Here is a 13728-nt window from a genome sequence, read left to right on the forward strand (position 1 = left end):
TCTCAAATAGACCCATGAACAAATTCGCATACATGGGGGCAAAAGATGCCCCCATGGCAGTCCCCTGTATAGTATAAGTTTCCATTAAATTTCAAAATAATTATTAACTAAACAAAAATAAATTAGCTCAGTAACATAAAGTGACACTGGACTCCCACCTAAATAAAAAGTAAGGGCCTCAAGACCTAACTTATGGTGAATGCTGGTTTATAAACTCACCACATCTACTGTTATCCAGTACATATCTACTCCCAAGGCCACATCCGAAATCTCCAAAAAATCAAGTGTCTTTTACATAAGATTTCAATTTTTCAACAAAAGACAATAAGTAACTATGCAAAAACAATCCAGTATTCTTTGTGAAGTAATTACATGCTGAAACAATCAGATGGCCTGGAGGGTTATTCACATCTTTTTGTATTTTTGGGAAACAGTAAAAATAGGCCATAGTACAGTTCTCAACACTAAACTTTTTATCAGTATCAACTTTTGAAAAATAACCTAACCTACAACCCTTTTGTAGCAAATCTTTGAATTCAAGTTGGGAACGCAAGTACTCCTTCATCTCCACAATCGTATAAACATTCATATTATTTAAATGCTCTAAGCACATTTTTAAATATTGTGAGAATCACATAACAACTAATTTATTACCCTTGTCTGAGGGTTTAAAAACTATTTATATTTTGCTACCCAGTCCTTTCAAGGCTTTCCATTGTCTTTTGTTTAGATTAAATTCCACATTCTTAATATTTGTCAAAACTTCCTTATATTTCACCTCCATATTATAATTTACCTTTGCTGAGAAATGTTGAATAGTGTTGTGACAAAAAGGCCGCACAAAATCACTCTTATACTTTACATTATTTGTATCTAAACAACAATATGCACTAGCATCCATGTCAGAATTACAAGAATAGAAACTCACATAAGGATCATCACTAGAATCAACAGTACATTCGTCTTCATTCTCAAAAACTTTAAAAAAAATTTTTTTTGAAATATACTTTTCTAACCAACCTAAAAATATCATCTTTAATTTACTTTAGATCAAGTTTGGTGTGGCCATTATGGTAATGTGGAGATTAAATCTAAGTTATTATATAAATAATCTGTTTTTATACTCAAATATGATACATTGACCCCTAGAGGCTTGAATTTAGAATGCAATTGGAAAGGTTTTATTTGATTATTGTGTGAATGAAATAATTATTGGATGATTTATTTAATTATGTGATTGTTTAATTATTAGGTAATTATCTTTGTTATATAAGGGTGTTTTTGCTGCTTGTTTTTATACTCTGTAAAGGCTGTAAGGCAGTGGTGCTAGGAGAAAAACAGATTTTTGGATTACCTGCCCTGTGCTTTTATAGTTTTTGGATTTTATATTTTGGTTATTGTGGTTGTGAAGTCTAATACAAGTGTTTAAGTACCTTATTTATGATCAAATATTAAAAAAAAAACTCATTGCAGAGTGAAGCGAAAACCATATTCTTGAAATGATTCAAACTTTTGATGATTCCTTAGTTTTTTTCTTGAGGTTTCTGAACACATGCATGAATTCTCAAATGGTGTTAAATGTGTTCTGGGCATGAACATTCCTGTGTCACAATCATGTGACAACAGCTAGATGAACTTTGTTCGACACACAGTAACACACCTTAAACCACTGTTGTAATTGTAATATAACTAACTTTGTTTCATCACTACACAAAAAGTTACTAAAATGTTAGATTCACTGTAAATGGCAGTTTTAATTGTATGTGGAAAAGTGATTATGGTTTGTACTTTACTGGTAAAAGCATAAGGAGTTTGAAGTTAAGAATGTGTGAATATTTCACTAATATAAAGTATAACAACAATGAAAATTCAGTGATAAATTGTTTTGTAAATGTATATAACAAGAATATATCTAAGTTTAAGTGCACAGTTTTGGAATAAGTTGTTTGAAATAAGAGAACTGGTAAGTCACTGGATTTTCTTTTAAGATATAAGTAAGCTATGTGTAGCTTAAAAAGTAGTACTTTGAAGCCTAATGGACTTAATCAGGAGCCAGACTGGAAATTTGATTGAAATGGTGTTACTGATTTATGAGTTTGTTAATATGCAATTGATGTTTTTATTTATTATATTCATTTTACTGTTTTAGTACTCCTCAGAAGACCTCTGATGAGGCACTAGAAGGAATTAAGTTCTTTCTTAACACAGCTTACATCCCCAGTTTTCCTGTAATGTTACAGTAGAAAAAGAGAACTAGCTGATAGGAGCTTCAGGGAGCTGATTTTGTATTAGCAGAAAATACATTTAATGAACTATAGTCAAACCCTATATTGATGAACCATCTGATGAATAAAATAACATAAACAGTAGAGTTCCTATTAAAAACAATAAAATGTAGCCAGCCAACTGAACCAATAGGCTGTGTTAGAATAATTTTCATAACCACCCATTTATATAACAACCACAAGATTATAGCACCTCAGGTGATCTTTTTCCAACTAGACTGTGAATCAGTGGGATTAATAGTTCCTAGGATTGGTACTCATGTTTTTGAATCATATTTTATGGGAGGGGAACATTCAGATGAGAGACCCACTTCTCCAAAATATAAAGTAGATCACTGACTTTTGCCATTGTTAGCGAAATGAGGAATAGCAATGGTTATAAATGTCTAGATGTTCAGTATTAATGTCTCCCACATGCAGAGTGTAGTAAACAACTGTATCCATAAACAGAAATGAGGCAGGGCAATTCAGGGGGATGCAAGAATGCACAAATCTAATCTCAGAAGAAACTTTATAGAATTACATTTTTCTCTTTTAACTCTCAGACACTACAGATGGGAATCAACCACTTTTCTGGCCTGTTTGTCCTACTGTGCCTTGGCATTTGTGGATCCTTACTGACTTCATTTGGAGAACAGATCTTCTATCATCTGATCCTCCCCAGGATTAAGAAGAGGAGAAAATTCAAGTACTGGCTCCATACCAGCCAGGTAAAATGTCTTTTTATAATGGGAACTTGCTATCTTTTACAGCCAAACCTGTACATCACAGTGGTGAATGTAGTATTCATGCATTCTTTACAAACAGATTCCTTCCATCATTCTCAATATCTTTCAAAAGGTAAATGTTAAGACAGGATTTTATTATCTTGGGGTGGGTTCTTCCACTTAGATTAGAGCAGCATACATAGTGAATAGTATTCCAACATGGAAGGAACACAAATGCAACCATAGAGAGTATAACCCTCACAGAAAGGGACAGAGCAAAATCAACAGTGGATAGTACACACCCATGGAAAGGCAGTATACCATCCATGGTGGACAGTACTCGACAATGGAAGGGAATGAGCAGATGATACATGTGACATCCCCACTCTGGGCCAGTAATCAAGGCATCCTCACCACAGACACTGGAGAAAGATGTTCACTTGGAACAAAAATTTATACAACCAGTATTTCCATTACAGCTCTCTGCATCAAGCACAATTTCCCTTAAGAGCACACAGGGAACACACAGTCCAGGTGTGGTTTCTCTCTCTCCAGATCCCCATTAAGAATCCCCAATGGCACAGTTGTAGAGTTGAGTCCTCAGTCGATTGTCCAAGCCAAGTCCTTCACCAGTCTCTCTCTGTGAAACCAGTGCTTTGTGTCCCTGATCCAAGCAGCTGACACACACACACACACACACACACACTCTTGAAGTTTTGATTTTCACACACACACCTGGGAAAGGCTGGCACTGATTTACTAGCAATGCCCCCTTCTGCCCAGACTATAAAGTAGTTACATTGCCACCAGACACTCTAAAGCCAGCTACTTTTAGGCTCTTACACGGGTATCAATTATAGTGAGTGAAACTAATATTAATACAAATTATAGTGCTTGGCCAATGCAGTAAGGCTTTCTGGCATGGCCACAGAGTTACCAAACAGATATGAATACTCTTAAAGGTTAAAATATTCTCCAAAGGACCAGCCACAATGAAAAGTTTAAATATATTTAATAATAAATAATAAAAGAACATGAAAACACAGAATATCTATTTGCAATAAACATGAGAGTTTCAGTCATAGGAAATATTAAAATAACACAGATGAATAGATTCACACAGATACAGAAAAACAGTACTTAACTAAATTCACTATATTTTCCTGACTAATCTAAAGAATTAGTATTCCCTGTTTCACTTACTAGAACAAAGAAAGATGAAATAGATGAGGGGTCCTTCCTTGTCTGGTTACAAAAACAGACTGCTCCGAGACTTCAGTCTCATCTAGTATTAAAATAGAATTTTTCATCCTACATTACAGAATTACATCACATACATCTGGTCATCTGACTTCTGTTTTCCATACTGCTACCCATCACAAGACACCGTCAGGATTTAACACATATGTGTTACAATACATATGTCGAGCTTTGCTAAAGTTTATTGCAGCATCTGGAAGCTAATAAAACCATTTCAGCACTTCTGCTCTTCCTACAGAGAATAACAAACCATACTTCTTACAGACACTGTGTCTCTGGATTCATTCAAAACTGTGAGATAACATCTTTATGGCCAAGGCCCAGTAATTTAATTTCAGAACATTTTTCAAAGTTAGCTGCAGCTGGACTGTAATTAACCTCTTCTCTTCCAGTATCCTCTGTTAACATAAATAATTCAGTTACAATACAGTCAGGACCTACTGTTGGTACATTTTTAACACAAGCAACTTTACAAATACATTTTTCAACACAAGCGTCTGTACAAATCAGTTTGATAATACAAATGACATATAATTCTTTACAAAATTCCAACTAGCTCTGCTGGCATATGTTACACATCCACTGCTCTACTTTTCCTGGCATAGCTGGCAATACCTCACATCATCACAGTACTCACCTATGGAAGGTACACAGCAGTACCTATAGGGGATGATAATCACCCATGAAAGGCTCACAGCAGCATCCATAGGGGAAAATACTCACCTAGTAAAGGGACAGAGCAACACTCACACAACATAGTACACAACCACTGAAGGGGCAGAAGCGCATCCATAGTGGACAGTACTTGTCCATGGAAGTACAGAGTATTATGCACACATCAGATAATACTCACCTATGAAAGGGATTGAGCAATATCCATAGGGGATAATCCTCACCCATGGAAGGCTGAGAGTAGTATTCAAGGGTGAAATACTCACCCAGGCAAGGGACAGAACAGCATCCATAGTGGATAGCACTCACCTATTTAAAGGACAGGGCATCATCCATATAGGATACCACTCATGTGGGGAAGAGACAGAGGAGCAGCCATAGTCAACAGTGCTCCCCTATGGCAGTAACAGAGCATTATCCATACAATAGATATTATCTGCCTATGGAAGGGACAAAGCAGTATCTATAGGGCACAGTACTCACCCATGGAAGGCTCAGAACAGCATTCACAAGGAACATACCTAGAAAAGGGACAGTACAGAATCCATAGTGGATAGCACTCACTTATGTAAAGGGCAGGGCATCATCCATATGGAATAATATTCACCCAGTGAAGGGGTAAAGCAGCATCCATGGTTGACAGCACTCACCTATGATAGGGGCAGAGAAGCACCTATATTGGACAGCACTCACCCATGGATGGGACAGAGCAACATCCATATGGAGATAGTACTACCAAGGGAAGGGACAGATTAGTATCCATAGTGGATAATACTCATGGAGGGGACAGAACAGCACCCATGGTGGATAGCACTCACTTCTGTAAAGAGCAGGACATCATCCATATGAGATAATATTCACCCAGGGAAGGGAAAGAGCAGCATCCATTATGGGTACCACTCACCTATGATAGGGACAGAGAAGCATGTATATGGAACAGCAGTCACCCATGGAGGGGACAGAGCAACATCCATATGGAGTTAGTATTACCAAGAGAAGGGACATATCAGTATCCATAGTGGATAGTACCCATGAATGGGACAGAGCAGTATTCATAAGGGATTGTACTCACCCATGAATGGGACAGAGCAGTATGCATACAGGTAGTACTCTTGCAAAGAAGGGACATAGCAGCATCTTTTGCAGACAGCAAACCATGTAAGCTTTCCTGCTCTTGTCCTTCCTTTCACAGTAATGGAAAAGAGAGTCAGAGAACTTTAAAAACTGATGAAGTCTTTATGGTTTAAACAAAAGGGCTTGTTCCCGGCACCAGTCAACAAAGTTTATGACAGTGTTACAGTTTCTTTGTTTTTTTTTTCCCAATGTGTGGCTGTTGCCATTTATATTTTTAGCTATCATCTGTAGTACATGGGACTCTCCCATGAATGGGACAGAGCAGTACCCATAGAGGATTGTACTCACCTATGAATGGGACAGAGCAGTATCTATAGGGAATAGTACTCACCCATGAATGGGACCGAGTAGCATCCATAGGTGATAGTACTCATGAATAGCAAAGAGCAGTACCCATAGGGGATAGCACTCGCCCACAAATGGGACAGAGCAGTGTCCACAGGGCTAGTAATCACCCACAAATGGGACAGAGCAGTATCCATAGGGAATAGTACTCACCCATGAATGGGTCAGAGCAGTGTCCTTAGTGGACAGTAATTATTCAGGGAAGGGAAGGAACAGACCAGGATCAAAAGGGGATAGTATTCACCCACAGAAGGGAAAGAACAGCATCTGCAGCAGACATTAAACCAGATAAGCTTTCCAACTCTTGTACTTTGTTTACACAGTGGTGAAAAAAATAGTCAGCAAACTTTAAAAACAATATATTATCATAGATTAGACTGGCCAGGACTATTATTGACAGACTCCATTATGTTAATCTGCCCCCCCCCCATCTAGCAACACTCACACAACATAGTACACAACCACTGAAGGGGCAGAAGAGCATCCATAGTGGACAGTACTTGTCCATGGAAGTACAGAGTATTATGCACACATCAGATAATACTCACCTATGAAAGGGATTGAGCAATATCCATAGGGGATAATCCTCACCCATGGAAGGCTGAGAGTAGTATTCAAGGGTGAAATACTCACCCAGGCAAGGGACAGAACAGCATCCATAGTGGATAGCACTCACCTATTTAAAGGACAGGGCATCATCCATATAGGATACCACTCATGTGGGGAAGAGACAGAGGAGCAGCCATAGTCAACAGTGCTCCCCTATGGCAGTAACAGAGCATTATCCATACAATAGATATTATCTGCCTATGGAAGGGACAAAGCAGTATCTATAGGGCACAGTACTCACCCATGGAAGGCTCAGAACAGCATTCACAAGGAACATACCTAGAAAAGGGACAGTACAGAATCCATAGTGGATAGCACTCACTTATGTAAAGGGCAGGGCATCATCCATATGGAATAATATTCACCCAGTGAAGGGGTAAAGCAGCATCCATGGTTGACAGCACTCACCTATGATAGGGGCAGAGAAGCACCTATATTGGACAGCACTCACCCATGGATGGGACAGAGCAACATCCATATGGAGATAGTACTACCAAGGGAAGGGACAGATTAGTATCCATAGTGGATAATACTCATGGAGGGACAGAACAGCACCCATGGTGGATAGCACTCACTTCTGTAAAGAGCAGGACATCATCCATATGAGATAATATTCACCCAGGGAAGGGAAAGAACAGCATCCATTATGGGTACCACTCACCTATGATAGGGACAGAGAAGCATGTATATGGAACAGCAGTCACCCATGGAGGGGACAGAGCAACATCCATATGGAGTTAGTATTAGCAAGAGAAGGGACATATCAGTATCCATAGTGGATAGTACCCATGAATGGGACAGAGCAGTATTCATAAGGGATTGTACTCACCCATGAATGGGACAGAGCAGTATGCATACAGGTAGTACTCTTGCAAAGAAGGGACATAGCAGCATCTTTTGCAGACAGCAAACCATGTAAGCTTTCCTGCTCTTGTCCTTCCTTTCACAGTAATGGAAAAGAGAGTCAGAGAACTTTAAAAACTGATGAAGTCTTTATGGTTTAAACAAAAGGGCTTGTTCCCGGCACCAGTCAACAAAGTTTATGACAGTGTTACAGTTTCTTTGTTTTTTTTTTTCCCAATGTGTGGCTGTTGCCATTTATATTTTTAGCTATCATCTGTAGTACATGGGACTCTCCCATGAATGGGACAGAGCAGTACCCATAGAGGATTGTACTCACCTATGAATGGGACAGAGCAGTATCTATAGGGAATAGTACTCACCCATGAATGGGACCGAGTAGCATCCATAGGTGATAGTACTCATGAATAGCAAAGAGCAGTACCCATAGGGGATAGCACTCGCCCACAAATGGGACAGAGCAGTGTCCACAGGGCTAGTAATCACCCACAAATGGGACAGAGCAGTATCCATAGGGAATAGTACTCACCCATGAATGGGTCAGAGCAGTGTCCTTAGTGGACAGTAATTATTCAGGGAAGGGAAGGAACAGACCAGGATCAAAAGGGGATAGTATTCACCCACAGAAGGGAAAGAACAGCATCTGCAGCAGACATTAAACCAGATAAGCTTTCCAACTCTTGTACTTTGTTTACACAGTGGTGAAAAAAATAGTCAGCAAACTTTAAAAACAATATATTATCATAGATTAGACTGGCCAGGACTATTATTGACAGACTCCATTATGTTAATCTGCCCCCCCCCCCATCTAGGTTGCCCAAGTCCTCTCATTCAATGCATATGTCACCTGCTTGGGTGCCTTCAGATTTCCTCCCTTAAACAGGGCAGAATTTCAGCTGTATATTTTAGTAGAAATGTTTAATGCCAATAACAATATAGCAGTCTGAGCCACAGGAAATAAGGGACCAAGAAACAAGAACTGGTAGTGACAATCAGAGGAGCAAATAAGTGAAATTTTCCATGGCTGCACAGTCATTCTGCATTCCTGTTCCCTGAAAAGAATGCATGAACTGAAGCTACATGTGCTCCCACAGCCAAACAAGAAACTTTTTCTGTTCAGAATTCTTGATGCATTGTGTGGCACATCTGTCTCATGATGCTTCCTGTTCACACTAAGAATTGGAATGTGTTTAAGCAATGCATGTATATCCACTCTCCAAAAGATGGAGGCAGGCCTTAAGATACTTAGTGTTGTCTCACTTTTCAGCTTACCATATAAACCACATCATGGGGTAGCACCACGGCCATCCTGCCATATAAACCACATCATGGGGTAGCACCACTGCCATCCTGCCATATAAACCACATCATGGGGTAGCACCACTGCCATCCTGCCATATAAACCACATCATGGGGTAGCACTACTGCCATCCTGCCATATAAACCACATCATGGGGTAGCACCACTGCCATCCTGCCATATAAACCACATCATGGGGTAGCACCACTGCCATCCTGCCATATAAACCACATCATGGGGTAGCACCACTGCCATCCTGCATTTTCTTCCTGTTTGTGCCTGTTTTGTGGCACAATATTTAAAGTTAAATCCTTCCTAAAACTGTACTTCTCACTGTGTTTCATCACTGAAATGTTCACTGAACTTTATCCTTGGTGATATTTCAACATATCATGGAGCATAAACACACCCTACAGTATTCCTCAAGTGATGTCAGTGAGGGACGCACTGGAAGAATGTGGGTGTATCCTTAATAAAAACTTTGCACATTTTTATTATGGTAATGTTCACATAATTCTAATGAGCTGAAATGAAAAGTACATCACAGCACTTAAATTACAAAGTGCCACAATATATATTCTAACTGTGACAGAACACTATAATCATCTTTCCTATATTTTTTAATTTTGTGGATGCTATAGTTGCCATTTGGCAGAGGGAACCAGCCAAAACTCCAACAGATGCATCATTTTCTTTGAGTTTAAAAAATTTCTAACACAGCTTTAACAGTAAAGGGATGCTATAGCCCTTGACGGTCCTCATTTTCATCTTGTTCAGACTTTTTAAAGTATTTTGTACACATGCCAAGTGTCCATGAAAGTATGAAATAGCTTAAACAATCCACTTCATGCTCACTTATTAGCAGTATTTATGAAAAATATTATCAGTCATTTGTTTCCAATCCTTTCCTATATGATTATTAAACTGCTTTGCTTCTGAACTTTTTTTTTTTTGTTTAGAAAATTCATCGAGCTCTGAATATGAATTTTGAGGACAAGATTCCAAAAGCAAAAACTGAAAAGAGGTACACATTTTCTTAATTTGAAATTCACAATAGCCTTTGTGTTGTGATTAAAACTAATTATGATGGTTTCCTTTAAAGCAGAATGAACATTATAAATAAGTTGTCTGGTCTCTGGGTTCCATGGTGCAGAGGGATGAGCCATGACTCCAACCCGCTGACACACACTCAGTTAACCACCCAGGTGCTAAATGATTCAGTAAGGGAGGGTAAGACTGAGTGGCTGATGCTTGCTAACTGATCCTGGGGGAAAGGAGGTAACACAACTTGCTTCTTAACTGACTCCTGGTGGACACAAGAGACCCAGCAAGCAACAAATCAGGCTAAGATGTCTGTCCACATCTACCAAGCTTTGCATATCACAGTAGCCATATTTGATAGGCATACTGAAGCATGACTGTAATTCAGGTTGGCATTACCACAGAATGCAGATTCATACTTATATAGGCATGTCAATATGTCAGACATGGGCAAAATGCCCTTATGGCCTACCGATATACCAAAACAGTGTCCTCATAAAAAGTGTCTAAACTTCTTTTAACAATATCTAAAATAGTGATTGCTTTAATATAATTTGAAAGTCTATTCCAGGCTTCAGTTACTCTCTCAGGGTGCCAATTAATACATGTCTCATACTTACGTGATCTCATACATAGGTTAAACAATGCTTCTTTGCTACACTTTGATGATCCCAAACATTTCCAGAGGTAGTTGTCTCTAAGTGCCTGGTAGGCCTAAATAAGGTCTCTTCTGAAGTATCTGTATGAGACACTGCACTAGTTCAAATATTTAAACTTTCATAACTTAAACTCTGACATCTGTGGATGTCTTTGATATATTTCAACTGTACTCTTTCTAATTTACTTATACTATTTTTATAAGGTTTAGATATTATTATGTCATACTCTGTTCAGTCTAATTTAACTTGCAAACAATGATTTCATCAATTTTGATTTCCTAGACTTTATGAATCTTTTATGCAGCCTATAGTGTTATAGCTATTATTAACCAATTAGTTGATCTGATCAGGAAAGTTCAAAGGTGAATCAATCAGTACACCCAAGTCATCAAATGAATCCCCAGTTTCTCTCATTGTATACTGCATTAAATATTCATCCTTTAATCCATGTCTTCTAAATTTCACCTGTAAAAGTTTTTTTTTTTTTGTGGGCTTCTTAAACCCCAATGTTTCTTGACCATCAGCTCCCTCCTGGCCAACAGGCCCATTCATTCCCCTTCACTGGGCTGAAGGACAGTCAGGAGGGGCCATCATTTACACAGTGATTAGAGGCTGGTCACTTTCTTTTTTCATTTTTCTCCTCAACCCTAATCCTACACTTCACTAGACATCAGGAAAAGGAATGCAAAGGGCCATCTTGCAGAGAACATCCCCTGATATCTACAAGGGGCATTTTCTGCAAATTGCCCTACACCTCTCTTCGGAGAACAAGTGGTGGTCTATCCTGTCTCCAGTATGTGAACCTGAGTGCATATAAACCCCTCCCACCCCTCCAGGAGAAGTGAGTGGGCCACACCCCTTTACTCTTCCACTTCCTGCCTGGCTTCTCTGTCAGGGCTGCTAACAAGAAACCCAGTCACTTTGGTTTCATGAAGGACTCCATTACTCTGAACCCATCAAGCCAGGTTACATGCTTACTTTCTTGATGTTTTTATTAGCACGTTATTTTCCTGTGCCCAAATGGCCAATTTAATCTTTTTTTGGAGACTTGGCCAATGCATATCAGAAGTGATTAGTTTTCCCATTTTCAAGTCATCTGCATATAGACTCAGAATACCTGAAATGAAAAACATAAATCAGAAAGATGTAAACTAAGAAAGCATGGACCCTATACAGAGTTCTCAGGGACACCCTAATTCTAACCTAAAACATCACCTATCCATTTGCTATATGATATTTGCCATGTCCTATTTGTAAGCCATACAGCTATACATCTTATCAAGAGTACATCTATACCTAGTTGTTCTAATTCTTGATCGGTGTTCTATGTATGACCTTATCAAAGGCAGAGATAGGTCTACATAAATTACAACACAATATACTTTTTTATTTATAGCTGTTATTATTAGAGAGCATTCTATTACAGGTAGATATGAAACATGTTTCAACACAAGTATGCTGATGAACAAAAACGTAGAACACAGCACCACAGCAAACCAATAAAAAGCAGGAGTTCTTTCTCTTGAATTTCTTTCCTTTGATGTTCACATCTTTAAGTTCCTTGCGTTGGAATTTGCAGGGTAAAGGGAGACCCAAAAAAACAGAGTCACCAGAAATATTCAGTGTTTTAGGCCATACTACCTGTTCTGGAGAAAGAGTAGTTCTACTAAGTTGCTGCTCAGTTGGGGGAGGGACCACCAAAGGTGTGTTGTATGTGGAGGTGTTAGCATTAGGTGAAGAAACAGCACATTCCTGCACCACTGTTGAAGCATTAACAGAACTATTATTTTGAGTAATAGAGGAAACTTCCTCTGAGTTAGTAGCCTTAGAAATTCTAGGTTGTACTGGCTCTTTACGCTGCTCTCTTGGCTAAGCAAACACATTTTGTTGTTGGAAATCAACAATGTCTCTGAAGTTTTTTTTTTTTTGAGCTAATAGCTTAGTTTCATACAGGTGTTAATTGTTGAATTAACTCACTCATTTGAAGATCTACTTGTGCATCAATATTAAGGCTATACAGTTCTTTTTGTAATTTGTTGATATCTTCACAAATTTGTTGCTCTACAGGCACAAAAAAATAAACGAGCAACTTAATATAAGAAAAACTTGTCTCTAAATTAATTCTTTGCCATTTTTTTAAAGGTTCCGGGTACGTTGTTCCATATGAGGGCATATTCAACACCCTCAGCCCTCTAGGAACAACTTTCAGCACACAGCAGACTTCAAAATGCAGTCTCTGACACTGAAGTCTCTTTAACTTATATAGATGATTTTCCAAGTGTTTAAACAAGTCTTTCATATGTGCACTTTCATTATGCTCACTTATTAAACTGTGTGCAGAAACATCCATATTCTCAGTTAACAAAGGATTACCTTGTATATTTAAGGAACTTTGTAGTCGCCTCCTTTGACTAGAGTTGCCAATAGAATCAGCCTGTGGCACGGCTTCTGCATTTCCAGTGATACTTTCAGCCGTGTCAGTCAGCAGCAACACAAGACAGCAAAGAAATATGGTAAAACAAGTCCTGCTGACTGTAAAGCTGTGCTCACCCACAAACCAGGTAGTATGAACAAAAATGTAGAACACAGCACCACAGCAAACCAATAAAAAGCAGATGGCAAAGAGCAGTGTAAAATCCAAATAGACTTTTATTCGAACACAGATGAGCGATTTCGCGATAAAATCACTTCTTCAGACGATACAAAAAAGTCAGCAGCATCTCAAATATTTAAAATGCAATTAATTAAATATGTACCAATAAAAAACATTCAAGTATAATAGCCATAAAAAGTTTAAAGGTACAGCTTTCTTTTACAACAGAAACCATAAAAGGCTATTGCCATAAAAACACACAT

The 13728-nt window shown here is 38.5% G+C and overlaps 1 protein-coding gene across 1 annotated transcript in view; it reads left to right on the top strand.

Annotated features, from left to right (window-relative positions):
- GRIN3B (glutamate ionotropic receptor NMDA type subunit 3B) overlaps positions 1-13728 on the top strand; it is a 688331-nt gene that overhangs the window by 658768 nt on the left and 15835 nt on the right. Inside the window, exons 7-8 of the mRNA XM_044054013.1 lie at positions 2831-2995; positions 10132-10196. Coding sequence (XP_043909948.1) covers positions 2831-2995; positions 10132-10196 — 230 coding nt within the window. The remainder of the gene's footprint in view (positions 1-2830; positions 2996-10131; positions 10197-13728) is intronic.

The sequence above is a fragment of the Protopterus annectens genome, chromosome 13.part0, assembly GCF_019279795.1.
Source record: "Protopterus annectens isolate FY-2018-M chromosome 13.part0, PAN1.0, whole genome shotgun sequence".
Taxonomy (NCBI): domain Eukaryota; kingdom Metazoa; phylum Chordata; order Ceratodontiformes; family Protopteridae; genus Protopterus; species Protopterus annectens.